This window comes from Gobio gobio, assembly GCF_949357685.1.
Source record: "Gobio gobio genome assembly, chromosome: 2".
Lineage (NCBI taxonomy): Eukaryota > Metazoa > Chordata > Actinopteri > Cypriniformes > Gobionidae > Gobio > Gobio gobio.
In genome coordinates this window covers 57980412-57995725 of record NC_137098.1, presented here as the reverse complement: position 1 = coordinate 57995725, position 15314 = coordinate 57980412, and the positions used below count along the sequence as shown (strand labels likewise).

At 39.6% G+C, this 15314-nt stretch overlaps 1 protein-coding gene across 9 annotated transcripts in view; it reads right to left on the bottom strand.

The window, feature by feature from the left end:
- Positions 1 to 15314, bottom strand: part of mef2ab (myocyte enhancer factor 2ab) — a 43554-nt gene that overhangs the window by 8822 nt on the left and 19418 nt on the right. For 7 of the 9 annotated variants that reach the window (XM_079802935.1, XM_079802934.1, XM_079802933.1 and 4 more), the window contains 3 exons: positions 11925 to 12109; positions 5828 to 6031; positions 1597 to 1731 (listed from right to left, as the gene is read on the bottom strand). In XM_079802935.1, coding sequence (XP_079659061.1) covers positions 1597 to 1731; positions 5828 to 6031; positions 11925 to 11978 — 393 coding nt within the window. In that variant the 5' untranslated portion in view covers positions 11979 to 12109. Of the gene's footprint in view, positions 1 to 1596; positions 1732 to 5827; positions 6032 to 11924; positions 12110 to 15314 lie in introns of those variants that run through there. The other 2 variants (XM_079802939.1, XM_079802938.1) reach the window with 2 other exon arrangements.

Sequence of the window (15314 nt, the reverse complement as noted above, 5' to 3'; positions counted from 1 at the left end):
TGACGGTGACTCGGATCAGGCAGAACAAGACCCAACCACATTTTACGACCAATGACATTGGACCCACTTTTACCGTCTATTATTGAGCACATGTCTGTTTACCTACCCCTACCCGATAAACACTTATTATTAAACACGTTAGACGCTTTATTTAAACTTTTATAATATTTTCTACATTTTTATTGAAAATAAATGCCTTTCCGATCTGATATGTGATGGGAAAAGGGAGTACAGCGAGTTCGGCAAAAGGCGGATTCAAACCTCGGGTCTATTTGTGTCAAAACTTTATGCCATGCATCTTACCACTACACTATTGCCACTCTAAATGATTCAGTGATTTCCGTAATTTTGTCTGGCCCAACCAGACGTTTAGTAAACAAGGCAATATATTTGTACTTCATGTAAATGGCATCTACTCCAGTAAAAAATTTCTGACAGAGGACCCACATTTCTTTTTGCTTCCAACGCCCATGAATAAAATGCAAAATCAATTACCTCATTAACAGGCGATGCAATGACACGGGCCGTTAGACTGGTTAAAATAGCTGATTTTTCAGAATTTAAACTTTGTTGGAAACATTTGGAATAATATAAGTACACAAGTCAACAAAATATATAACATTGTTTGGTTTTTAGAAAGGTGCACTCTGTAACTTTTCCATTCACTAGAGGTCGCCTGTTCAAAACAAAAGGCGTAGTTTGATAACGCCACGTTTGAGCACAGAATCTTGGGGCATGTGGTCTTCACCTCACAGCCGGTGGGAAAGACTAGGGATAGGACTTGGGCAGAAATCATGTTCATGGATGTGATTATTAACGGTATTGTAGTATGAAGCAGAGCAGGACTGAGTGTTGTGGAGCTGAGCATGGCCTCTGGAGCGATTGTTAATGAGAAGAGCGGCGGGACTTTTATTATGACACAGTCTCCGGCGGGACTTCCGGTTTTCCGGTCATGCGTATGAGGTACCGCAGCTCTGTTTATCATATTAGATACATCTGAGTGTGTTAATGATGTTATGACATTACTCTGTGCGTTCTCTCGGCGGCTGCTATGACACTTGTTCACACTGCAGTAAGAGTAAAGCGTTTCTGCAAAATAAAACCGGAAAATGAGGGTAACGCAGATATGACGCAATTGACAGACGGATCCCTCACACGTCCCGGTTCCTTGGTTAAAATAGCAATTTCTCTCGATTTACAAATAGTTGGAAACATTTGGGATATTGTAAGTACTCAACTGAACAAAATATTTAACACTGGCCTAGTGGTTTTTGGATATTTTACTTTTGATATTTTAAATGTTCACATAGTGCACCTTTAATCCAAAAATCCTACATATTGTGCCTTTAAACCAGAAAACATTTCAAATTAGTCCTAAATTAGAATCATGATAATAATAATAAAAAACATTTAATGAAGTTGATATGGTTTCTGGATACAGGGGCCATGATTCTTATCAGGGGGGCTACTTTTTAGTGCGTAGACTTAAATGAGACTTTCAATTTTTTTTTAAATAAACAACATTTTTACTACCCGGGCCCAAACTTTTAAAAGGTAGTGTACATAACAGAGACGTCACGATCACACTTTGCTTACAATTTTGTGATTTCTCATCATATTGTCAAACTCTTCATTAATCTTCTGATATTTTTCCTCGGCATGAGGCGTGAGGACATATGAAGATTCTGGATCTGGGCTGTCACAGCCTCTGTGTTCCTTCTTGTTCAGCACCTGTAAGGAGCAGCAAAGAACAATGGTATGATGGCATTAAAAATCTACATCACATTGGAAATGAAAGGTCAGACTGAGTGCAGGTATTCAGAATATTTTCATACCTGTTACAGAATATTAAAATGCTAAAGCAAAAGTGTAAGTGCAGGACATTAGATTGAGGACGCTCTTGCAGCAGTTTAAGAGCCCTTATGAGAGTGAGCGGAAATCAGCAGCTTATCTCATCCTCAGGCATCTGTAATGCTGTAACTATGTGCTTTAATGTTATAACCAGGCCTTCTATTACACCTATGACTCATATAGAGGTTGATGAGTTCAACTAAGAGGTTCTGACTCTCTATTAATCCGGAAAACAAATCTATGCTTTAATAGCAAATAAATCAAAACCAAAAAGATATGCAGTGAAAAAGTTGACTGATTTGACAGGATCTGCCCCAATCAAATCATCATCACCAACTCCATGTCACATCCACACCTGTCCCGGACTCCAGTTCCCATGATCCTCACACCTGAACTCACTTCCTCATCGTCTCTCCAACTCTCCCTGGATTCCCTGCACCTGGTTGTCCTGTCATTAGCACTCCTTTATATTGTACTCACTCCCTGCACTCCTTGTCCATTCTTAATGTTATGTTGGCTTGGTTATTTGTTCCTGTTTTGATTCAACCCATCTTTGTTTGAAGTTCCGATTCTGACTCTTCCCTCCTGCACCCAGCAACTGTAACACTCCAGGCCATCCAGGTTTGATGGCTATAGGATGTTGGAGAAGTTAATGGATTTTATGACCACTTTCCTAGGCATAGCCATTGAATAATCAATGTGAAAGAGTTCTCCAATGGTAGACCTCCAATAAAAGTTGATAAATACAAAAACTGCACAATAATCACTGAGAAATCCCAATGAAAAATCTTCTGATATACTATAGAGAAAAAAGCAGGATTCTGCATTTGTATCTTGCATTTTGAATTTTTCAGTTTTATTACTTTTCTGTCTGAACAGCTTCAAGATGAGCCTCCTTAACAATCTTTATACACTCTAAAAAAAAAAGGTTCTATATTGCACCAAAAATGGTTCTTGGCTCGTAATCATAGGGGAACCTTTTTTAGTGCTATATAGCACCAATTTTGGTGCTTCAGTGGTTCTTCAGCGGTTCTTCAGTGGTTCTTCAGCGGTTCTTCAGAGGTTCTTCACCGGTTCTTTGACTAAGGTGCTATATAGCACCTCTGAAGAACCGCTGAAGAACCACTGAAGCACCAAAATTGGTGCTATATAGCACTAAAAAAGGTTCCCCTATGATTACGAGCCTTTTTTTTTAGAGTGTATGAATCCCTATTTGGAGACATTTTATAACAGAATATCAAGTTAAAGTGGCAATTGAGCTCATAGTTACTGTATATTGCTGTAAAACAGGGTAGGGTATGCTAATGTGAGACCAGCACACATAACTTTGATTCAGAAATGCATTACTGGTACACGCAAGTGATTTGTGATTAATAGAGGCTAATGAGCGGGGCTTGCCAAAAGTGCCACGTCCTTGACTGATAGTATCTCAGGTTTCCTTGGTATGAATGTTGGATAAGACTGGATCTTTATTTTTAGCTACAACCAATTAGCACCACTTGCAGAAAATCTGTTCAACATGACTTCAGCACCAGCATTTAGCTACAGATTGCTAGACTCTGAACATTCACCATTTACTTTAAACCTGGTCTCTCAACAGAAACTAGTCTCACAATAACAACAAATAATGCTTTTAGAAAAAAGTGGTTATCTGGCAAACAAAAAATGTACACACTACCGGTCCAAAGATTGGTAACGGTAAAGACATTTATAATGTTACAAAAAAGATCAATGCTGTTCATTCAACTTTTAATTCATTAAAGAATCCTGGAAAAATTGTATCACAGTGGCCACAAAAACATTACACAGCAAAAACTTTCAACATTGATAATCCGGACTTTTTTAACGATCTAAGCGCATGGTCTAAAGAGGTTGATTCATGGTTAAAATCAACATAATTCTGAAGGATCATATGACTGGAGTAATGATGCTGAAAATTCAGCTTTGGCATCAAAGGAATAAATGATATGTTAAAATATATTCAAATAGAAAACAATTATTTTAAATTGTAATACTATTTCACAATATACAGTTTTTACTGTATTTTGGTTGAAATAAATGCATCCTTGGTGAGCATAAGAGACTCTCAAAAACATTAAAATCTTAATTATTCCAAACTTCTTACTGGTAGTGTATCAGTCACTTTGGATGAAAGCTTCTATGAATAAATGTAAACACAGATGACAATTGTTTATATATCTTGGCAGAAGGAAAAGCACAGAACAGCCTTGGCTAGCTTCACATGTTAATTTTAAATGGAGCAAATGCATGTGACAATGAAGATGTAATTTGAGCACATGCTTCACAGAAGACAGTGATCTATAATTACTTCAGCCTGCATGCTCGAAACGCAGCCCAACTGTTTGTTAACTAACTGCATTACAACAACGGTAAATGCAGCCCGCATCTCCAGATGCTACTGCTACAAGGTGCATTTGTGTAATCTGTTAGAGGCCGTTCTGTGAGAGCCTATTCAATCAGATATGGGTCATAAGATTATGAATAAATCAACCACTACAAAATGAGTGACACGTTTTTAAAGTTGTGATGAAACAGAAGTAGTGACAGATCCTTTCTTCCATAATTGTCATACACATATGAGTTTAATGGATTATGGAAAAAAAAAATTTTTTTCCTTGATTATCCATCAGTTGATGATTGGATTTTGAGATGTGGCTGTTACACTCAAAAAAGCAGACCCGATGAACTTGAGTGCGGTTTAAGAGGGCTTAATGATCGGAAAAGTCAGGCATATATCTCCAGTCTTTTTCACTGCAGTTATGACATTCTGATTAAAAATTACAAGTTAAAAATAAAAAATGAAACATTTGCATAGATGAATACAATACAATCTATAACATGCATTTATTAAATAGATCGAATATATTTTAATTTCATGCTGACTTTTACAATTTACAGGGGAGCACATTAAATGGGTTACATGCGAGGGTGGGACAACCTGTCACTCAAATGAGATCGACCAATAGCAAACCATCCAATCAATTCTCATTGGACAAAATCAAGTCACTCAACATTTTTTCTTGTTTGAGAAGCTGTTTTACTCGGATATACGTCACAATAGGAAAGAAAAGATTGCAACTTCCATTTCATGCCGACTTTAAAATGTAATCTTTTGTAATCAATTTCAAACTGGCAATTAAATCATAAAAAAAAATCATAATTGAGATGTTATACTGCGTTTGAACACACAACGTCTTACGTCGGTTTCACACCACACGCGCAAGCAGTGCGTTGGCAAGGCAGGATCAGTGCGTATGGAGAGCGGGAGCCGCGCCCGCCCGTTGTGCATTGCATTCACACTGGCAGCGTTTGTCTCGCGCAGCTCGGTATTGCAAATACAGACGAATATTGTTCATTATGTCACATTTTCCGGTCTTCTCCTCCGACCCCTGTCTGTCTCGTGCTTTGATTTAGGATGGGCAGCATATATCTGCTGCAAATGCGACCGTGTCCCCCTCAGTCTCATACAAACATGCATAACATGTTGTATATAAGTAGTTCACATGAATAAATGTAACATTAAAGTGAAGATATGCTTCTAGTTTTAATCATTTAAACAGGCTTTTGAAGTTTGGGCAAAAACTTCTGGCAGTGTTGTGTTTTCGTGTATTTTATTTTATTTTTTCACAGCGCTGGATGTCATATGGTGATCGTGAAACACACGGGACACTTCACTACATGATTTCAAGGTGAAATTTGATATTTTCCATGTTAATCAGGTCAGTTTTGATTAAGAACAATCCACTGTGGCTTTAATTCAGCGTGAGCAGCGCAATAAAAATAGACTCTGCGTCGAAACGATCGCGGCACTGCTGCTTCTGCTCTGCTCCTGCTACACGAATGCGTGCGGTGTGAATGCTCTAATCTGTTAACATGGGCGCCGGAAAAAATACGCGCTGCTTACGCCCTGCTAACGCGTGCAGTGTGAAACCGGCCCAAATGTGTAGAAACTTACTTCCACAATGTCAGAGTTGGTTCTGCTCTCGTGTGGTTCATTGTATTCTGTGTATTTCAGCAAGACTTTGTCCATATCCGTGCTGGCGTACTGGAAGAGCTTATTGGAGCTGTTGAAGATAATCAGGGCTATTTCACAGTCACAGAGAACACTGAGCTCATATGCCTTCTTCATCAGACCAAACTTTCTCTTCGTGAACGTCACCTATGAAAAGGGTAGGAGAAATAGCAGAAATCAGAGCAACCTCCTTAAAGGTGATAATAGGTGTAGGTATCATAGATGTCATAGATATCAAATAAAGAGTTCAAGTAACTTGAAGAGATCTGTTCACTGTTGCACAAAGATACAGTCAGGACTATGTTCTATTGAGTGTGTTTTAGTTCTGTTTACCTGTGACCTATGCCGCGTTCCAGGCAACCTGTAACCTGTGGTGTTTTTTCAACCTTCTACCCGTGAAAGTGCACTGGAACGGCAGCCAAACCCGTGACTTCCAACCCGTGAACTTGTACCAAATCGATGTACTCCCAGTAACGAGCTTTGACGTCACATAGTCCGCGAAACAACAATGGCAGCCCCTATGGACGCGGTGTTTATGAAACAAATATACAAATAACGTAAAATAAAAGGTATAACAGCTTCTCTTGCCGTATGCGCCGTTTTTCTCCTCCGTTTCCCTCAAATAAGCCAATAGTAAGCACCTTTGGCGAAAGAAATGATTGTAAATGAACATAAGCCCTGTAAGGTCTGCCATGCTTATTTTACATCTAGCTACCACAATTCCTTGCGCTTAGGCAGTTTGGCGTGCCTTTGTCTGGAACACTACAACCAGTCTGTGTTAGTTTTATCCTGTCACCTGGTGTTTGTTAATTATCTCAGTTCCCTCGTTTAGTCTGACATATACCTATTTTGTTCAGTTCTTTGCCCTGTCTCATCAGGATTTACATGGCTGTGTTATTCTGTTTCCTGGGCTTTCCTTGCCTGTTGGATTTATTGGATTAAAGACTGTTTTTGCTGATCTCCTTTGTCTTTGTGCGCTTTGTACTCCCATCACCATGGACCTCACCCGCTGTTCAGCTATTGTGCCTGGAGCACAAACCAGGGACTTATTGGAGTTCAGGGTCCACTTGAGGATTTCGCCGCATGTGTGGAGTGGGTACTGGTGAATAACAACTCTGCATTTACCATCGGCCTAGAGGAGGACACTCCAGACCCAGAGCCTAGTCAGCCTTAACCCCACCCGACGGAGCTAGAGCCGAACTCCACCACAAACACGGAGCCAGCGCCTGCTACAGAGAACGTGCCAATAAAAAGCCAGATACCAGCCTGGAGTCTGTGCCCATCGACACGTCTGACCAGGTGTGCGAGACTGCAACAATGCCAGTACCCAAGGGAGTACTAGTGGAGCTTGTGGGCTTGAATGGCAACCCCTTCTACCTCCCTGTTGCTGTGAAAGTCTGGACCTAATTTTTTTTATTTATTTGAGTAAGTAATACCATTAAGTCTCCCGTTACTGCTGGTCCTGCCCAGTTCTGAGTTTCCCGTGTCTCCAGAGTTTCCTGTGTTTCCAGAGTGCCTACCCAGCTTCCCTCTCCCACCTCTTCTACCTAAGCCAGCCTGTTCATCATCCCTTCCACCGCTGGTCCCTGTTAGTCCCTCAGCTCATCCACAGTTGCCCCCCTGCAGTGTGGAAGAATCGCCTCAAGTCTTCCAGTTCCCAGCTCCACCTCAGCATGAGGATCCCCGTCTCCGCCTCCAGCCAGTGAGCTCCGGACTCCACCCCGGTCCTCCGAACCATCGGCTCTGCCTTGGCTCAATACTCCCTCAGCTCCACCGTGGCCCATCATCCCACCAGCTTCAACAGGCTCCCTCGTCCCCAGGTCTACACCTTGGTCAGACGTCACCCTGGCTCCACCGGGCTCTGCCTTCCTAAAGGCCTCACCGTTGTCTTTGGTCGCACTGGCTCAACTGCAGTCTTCCAGATCCCTGTCTAAAAAATAATATTTCCTTTTTGACCCTCCGAACCTGCAGTGTCACCTTGGCTCTGTGTCTCGGCTCTGCCGCACAAGATCACATCCCTGGTTCCTTCACCCAGGCCACCACAATGGCTTCTCTCTCCTGCGACTCCGCCTTGGAACATTGTGCTGGCTGTGGCCTAGGTCATCATCTGGCCCCTTCTGCTCCTGCTCCCCTCAGTTGGACCTTGTACGCCACAAGGACACGTCTTTCCAGATGTGGGGGGGGGGGGGGTTGTTATGTAAGGAGTGTTTTCCTCTAACCTAATTTCCCAGTCTGTGTCAATTTTATTCTGTTCACCTAGTGTTCGTTAATGATCTCATTAGTTCCCTCGTTTAGTCGCTTTGTACAGCCACCCATGACAGATACATCTGGACAAAAGCTACATCTGAAAACACTCGGAAGAGAACACTGTAAATTCCTGAGCAGCAAATCAGCATATTACAATTTCTGAAGGATCATGTGACACTGAAGTGATAATTTTTCTAAGTGTATGTTCATTTATAGTATCAGAAGAAGTCATTCTTCACGACTGTCTGATGGGGACCCAGCTGTCAGTGTTGCCAGATCTTCTCATGTTTCCTGCCAATTATCACCCTCCCTGAGGAATCTCAAGCTTGCTACCACTTCACAGCTGAGGCACAAATTCTTACAACAGCGCATGAAACACTGAGAACAAACTCCTTCAATGTTTGTTGTCAATGTCAAAGTGTATAATCACATTTGAAAAGCTTAAACATAGTTCCAGAGACTCTTACAGAGGTGAATGAGGAATGATTAGCGCTTTTGGAAAATAAAAGAATACCAATTCATTCAACCAAACTACAGTCAATGTGGAAAATGAAAACACTGAAAACCGGAGTAATGATGCTGACAATTCAGCTTCGTCAAAAACATTAAAAACCTCTTACCGACCCCAAACATCACTCTCATAAAAAATAAAAATGTACAAAAGCTGTCACTGGGGCAGTACTTTTTCAAATGGTGCACTTTTGTATCTTATTTAGGGTGTACCTTAAATGTACATATTATTACCTGAAGTGTACATATTAGTATCTTTTAAAAGGGTCCCGCAACAGTGACAGCTTTTGTACCTTTTTCTGGTGAATGATTGTACTAACAGGAAGTCTTAAGTCTTCATACATCAGACTTAAATAAACGAAGCATTAAATAAAGTTGCTGATTATGATTTTCTACTAATACTGTATAAAACGGACACCAAAATCACAGCATATAGTACAGAGGAATTATTCATTTACACAGGAATATATTTCTACATATGTACTGTATGTCACTGACTAAAAACCTTCAGTGTAAACCAGTGATAAAAAACACTGTGTGTACCAAAAATAATCTACCAAACAAGAGTGCCCAGACAAGATAGGGTTTGTGATGCTGGTTAGTATTTTAAACGTAGATACCAGTGCAGACTGGGTAAATTCAGGCCTGTCTCTGTGGTTTTGCTGTGAGTGATGGCCATCAGGGGCAGAGAGAGAGAGAGAGAGAGAGAGACTGTACAAGCCCTCAGACTGACCAGTCTTCTAATGAGAGACGTGGAGCCCTGAACTGCTCTAATTACTGCGACCACACCACAGGGGCGGCAGTCCACTGAGGAACCCAGACAAGAGCTCCTGTGTGCAGAAGCATGGAGGTGGATCAGCCTAGTCCCACCGCTACAGACCCAGAGTCTGACCTGTACATTCATTAAACACGCAAATGAGACATGGGGCACTCCCGAGCAATCATTTGAACTGAAATAAATCATGTATGTTGGGATTGAAGGTGTGGGACGTTCCTGGTGCTACAACGGTCTATAAAGATGAAGGGGTTGGTAAGAAATCTTTAAAAAAAGGCATCTAAACAGATTGGGCTGATGATGATACATTTGGCTGCATCTGATGCTGTTCATTAAAGGAACACTCCACTTTTTTTGAAAATAGAATCATTTGAGTTGAGTTTTACTGTTTTCGAATCCATTCAGCCGATCTCCGGGTCTGGTGGTAAAACTTTTAGCATAGCTTAGCATAGATCATTGAATCTGATTAGACCGTTAGCATCTCACTCAAAAATGACCAAAGACTTTCAATATTTTTCCTATTTAAAACTTTACTCTTCTGTAGTTACATCTTGTACTAAGTGAATGAAAAGTTACGATTTTCTAGACCGATATGGCTAGGAACTATACCCTCATTCCTGCGTAATGCTAACGGTCTAATCAGATTCAATGATCTATGCTAAGCTATGCTAAAAATTCTACCGCCAGATCGAGAGATCGGCTGAATGGATTCGAAAACCGTAAAACTCAATTGTTTAACTCTAGGGGAGTTGGAAAATGAGCATATTTTAAAAAAAAGAAAAGTTCTTAATACTGTAGTTATCCACTCGTGAACCAGTTTTGCGGTACGTTTGATGTTGAGTGCAACCAACAAGGAAATAAAAACAAATCTGGTTATTGATTCTAAATCTTATAGTTTATATCTAGTAACAACATAGCCTGACAAGCCAGACCCACATCAAGATGTTGGGTCTGGGAACTCACCATTGACAGGGCTCAATCCGAGGGGCGGGACAAACGGTTGTCTTTCAAATTCCCTCTGCACGCAATAGGATAGCGTTACAACCAACCAGAGAGCAATGTGAAGTGGAGCTAGTTGATGGATTAAACGTTCGCCGTATCCGGTCGGCAAAACCTCCAACACATCTTCCTTTCTTAAGAATGACTTCAGTGCCGTTCTTTGTTCTTTTCTCAAAGAAAAGCTTAACTCCAAGTCTTCCAGAGTCACGGCCAAAGCCGTTTCGAAAGACTGCTGTTCGCTAGCTTCTTTGTTTACGAGTAGCACGCGGAACCGCCGCAACTCTGTCGTGACGTGCCGTCAATATGTTAAGCCCGCCCACCGACTCTATACAAAATGTGATTGGCCTGACCAGAGTTTGGTTTGTCTACCGAGAGTTGCTAGACTACACTTGCGGCAAATTATTGTTTTATTGTTTTGGGGTGTGTCTAGATTTCTAGGCTAGTAACAACAATAATATTCTTACAATTTAAAAAAATAACTTAAAAAAAAAACGAATTGCTGTGCTTCAGAAGCCCTTTATTAACCCCCCTGGAGTCGTATGGATTACTTTTATGATGGATGGATGCGCTTTTTTGGACTTCAAAATCAGGAACCCCATTCACTACCATTATAAAGCTTGGAAAACCAATTATAAATTTTAATATAACTCTAATTGTATTCGTCTGAAAGAAGAATGTCATATACACCTAGGATGGCTTGAGGGCGAGTAAATCATGGGCTAATTTTCATTTTCGGGTGAACTATCCCTTTAATGCAATCAAGTTGTATGTCCAAGAAACTGGTAATGCCATACTTTGTAGTATTGGTATTGTGTATACTTAGCGTAATAATCTGTTTGGTTGTAAAATGTATTACCAGTATAAAATGAAACTGAATGTAGCTACACCTGTGAAATCGTTCACAGACAGCATACGCAGATGTTCATCTAATAAAGATCTTCATCGCTGGCAAAACAATAGGATGCATTTGCAGATTTGCTTTCAATTGACTGTAGGTCCACGGCTACTTCATCCAACGCTCTTGATGTGTTTTAAATGTCCTTTTACGACTCCGAGTGAGAAATCGGTTCAGTGCGTGCAGGAATACCAATATACCAATATACCAATATCGACAGTTTTGCCAACTTGTTTGATCAAGTCTGAACAGAATCGACTCAAAAGAGTGATTCATTTGTGAAAAAAGAGACAGCGTGCTTGGAATAAACGATGCATGTATTGCACTAAAAATAAGGTAAAGAGAGGAATGTCGCCCAGCATAACAAAGAAAAAGTCCAGTTTTTTTTTTCATTAGAAATGTACTCGAGTTAAAGTAAAAGTAGCCACATTCAAAATTAAAATTTTCCAAAAATGTACACAGGTAAATGTAGTTTGTTACTACCCACCTCTGATTGTAGCAACTCAAAGCTTTCTTATATCTACTTACAGATCTAGATTTAATTGGAAAACACCGGACAGATTTTTGACTACAGATTTCAGTTTGGATTTGTGAAACAGACGTCCTCATCTTACCTGTCTGTTTCTCTCATCCATTATGCGGGTAATCTGGATCTTCTTTCGCCCCATTGTCACTTGCCTTTGTTTCTTTTTGCTAATCAAAATCTTCTTTACTCTCCAGTGATTATGGCAGATTATGTTTTGGTTTTACTGCATCGTAAGAAATCGCCTCCTCTCTGCATTCTTCACCACAACAGAACCTGCAAAAGATGCAAGGAGATGTTAGGCAAGACATACAGCTTTTCTTTAAATGTACAGAATTTACATGAAGCATGAATGAACAAATAAGAGTCACTGTTGACGTAAAAATTAGTTTTTTGGACATATCTATTTTAGAGATCCCTCGTGTAATCCGATTTGCTGGTTGGTGTAAACAACAACAGTATTATACTAAACACACTGGATTATGGGAGCAGGAAAAGTCAACAGTTTATCATTAACATGAATTCAGGCCATCTTATTTCCCATTAAAACCACATCATACAGCTACTAGTGCGCATAATCTACCACAATCCCTCATAAATCTAAAATTACAACATGTAATCTGGGGAATCCTGAAAGAAAACCATCCATCATCGCTTTAATTTACACCGCAGGCTGTCATTTCCTTCCAGAGCTGTACGAAATACATCCAAGCCCAAGAGAGAAATCAAAAATTCCATGAAGGTCTTACTTTTGCTTGTATTTATTCCTCACTCAGAATGCTTCCCAAGAAATATATGAAAAGAACAAACATTTGTGTCACTTTAACTATTTATGGAGCTCTTAAGATCTACAAAGTGGCCACAAGGACTTCCTAAAGCCTGTTTTTAGAGAATTCCCGCCTGATGTTCCCAGTGAAGGAGCAGGTCTTGAGATCTGATGGAAGACAAAGGAACAACACCCGTATTCCTGCACTTTCACACCTTCCCGCTCAGCTCCGCCGTTACCAGGGCAACCAACGAGATGCCTTACATATGATCTATCAACTCTAAGTGAAAAGAGAAGCCTGTTTAAAAGAAGGAGCCAATGCAATAAAATAACACTGTGTATTTTAGCAATGTTTAAAAGGAATGTATGCTTGGATTTAATGTCAATGAAAAAAAAAAATTACCATATCTTACTTCACAAATATTAAGTTATAGCATGTGGGAATGATATGCTATTCAAATGCTAAGAAATTCATCATGCAAATATATAAATAATGTCACAGTAACGGTGAGATACATTGCAACTCTTCGGTTTTGCATTAATGTAGTTTTCATAGTGGTACCTTCACTTGTTTAAGATGGTTTGCATCTGTGGTTAAAAAAAAAACACTTTTCCTGAAATGCTAACAACCAGCATCTTCAGTTAATACGGTTTCTATATACAATCTACATTACTATTTTTTTATGTTTTTGAAAGAAGTCTAGTACGCTCATCAAGGCTGCATTTATTTGATAAAAAATACAGTAAAAACAGTGATATTGTGAAATATTATTACAATTTAAAATAATGGTTTTCTATTTTAATATACTTTAAAATATAACTTATTTTTGTGATCAAAGCTGCATTTTCAGCATCATTACTCCTGTCTTTAGTGTCACGTGATCCTTATGAAATAATTCTAATATGCTGATTTATTATCAATGTTGGAAACAGTTGTGCTGCTTAACATTTTTTTTAATAACCTGTGATACTTTTTTCAAGAAGAAAACAACAACAACAACAACAACAACAACAACAACAACAAAACAGCATTTATTTAAAATAGATATCCTTTATACACAATATACCACTACAATGTACACAATGTAACAATATACAGTCCTGTTCAAAAGTTTGGTCTTTCTTTTTTGAAAGAAATGAATACTTTTATTCATGCGTCATGGAGGCACACACGGAAGACAAGAACAAGTTGGATAAAGGTGTTATTTTGATTTTTTTTTGCGCACAAAAACTATTGTCGTCGCTTCGTAAAATTATTGTAGAGTCACTGTGGTGAGATGGACTTTGTAGCGACGTTTTAAGTGCCTTTTATCCGTCTTGGGAGTGTAAATGTACTGAATGCCAATGGAGGCCTATCTCAAGCCTTTCTCAGCATCAGCTTTCAACTAAAATATCTTCATTTAAGTGCTGCTTAACATTTTTTTTAATAACCTGTGATACTTTTTTCAAGAAGAAAACAACAACAACAACAACAACAACAACAACAACAACAACAACAACAACAACAACAACAACAACAACAACAACAAAACAGCATTTATTTAAAATAGATATCCTTTATACACAATATACCACTACAATGTACACAATGTAACAATATACAGTCCTGTTCAAAAGTTTGGTCTTTCTTTTTTGAAAGAAATGAATACTTTTATTCAGCAAGGATGTGTTAAATTGATTTAAAAAGTGATAGCAAAGATTTATATGGTTAGAAAAGATTTCTAATGCTGTTCTTTTTTACTTTTTATTCATCAATGAATCCTGAAACAAGTATCACAGGCCTCAAAAAATATTAAGCAGCACAACGGTTTCCAACATTGATAATAAATCAGCATATTAGAATGTTTTCTGAAGGATCATGTGACACTTAAAGGGTTAGTTCACCCAAAAATGAAAATTCTGTCATTAATTACTCACCCTCATGTCGTTCGACACCCGTAAGACCTCCGTTCATCTTCGGAACACAAATGAAGATATTTTTGTTGAAAGCTGATGTCTGAGAAAGGCTTCAGATAGGCCTCCATTGGCATTCAGTACATTCACACTCCCAAGACCCATAAAAGGCACTTAAAACGTCGTTACAAAGTCCATCTCACCACAGTGGCTCTACAATAATATTACGATGCGACGACAATAGTTTTTGTGCGCAAAAAAAAAAATCTAAATAACACCTTTATCTAACTTGTTCTTGTCTTCCGTGTGTGCCTCCACGACGCATGCGCGAGAATATGACGTAGCGCCGGGGTTCGGGAAACCATGAAATGCACACTTTAACCCCATTTTGAGAACTACGCCGAGACCTAAAGCACGATCAATGTAGAATCCAACAGCTTAGACTCGTGCGTCTTCCTCTGCTCGTAAACAAATCGCTTCTGGGTCATGTGTCCGAGCGCCGGATCTACGTCATATTCTCGCGCATGCGTCATGGAGGCACACACGGAAGACAAGAACAAGTTGGATAAAGGTGTTATTTTGATTTTTTTTTGCGCACAAAAACTATTGTCGTCGCTTCGTAAAATTATTGTAGAGTCACTGTGGTGAGATGGACTTTGTAGCGACGTTTTAAGTGCCTTTTATCCGTCTTGGGAGTGTAAATGTACTGAATGCCAATGGAGGCCTATCTCAAGCCTTTCTCAGCATCAGCTTTCAACTAAAATATCTTCATTTGTGTTCCGAAGATGAACGGAGGTCTTACGGGTGTCGAACGACATGAGG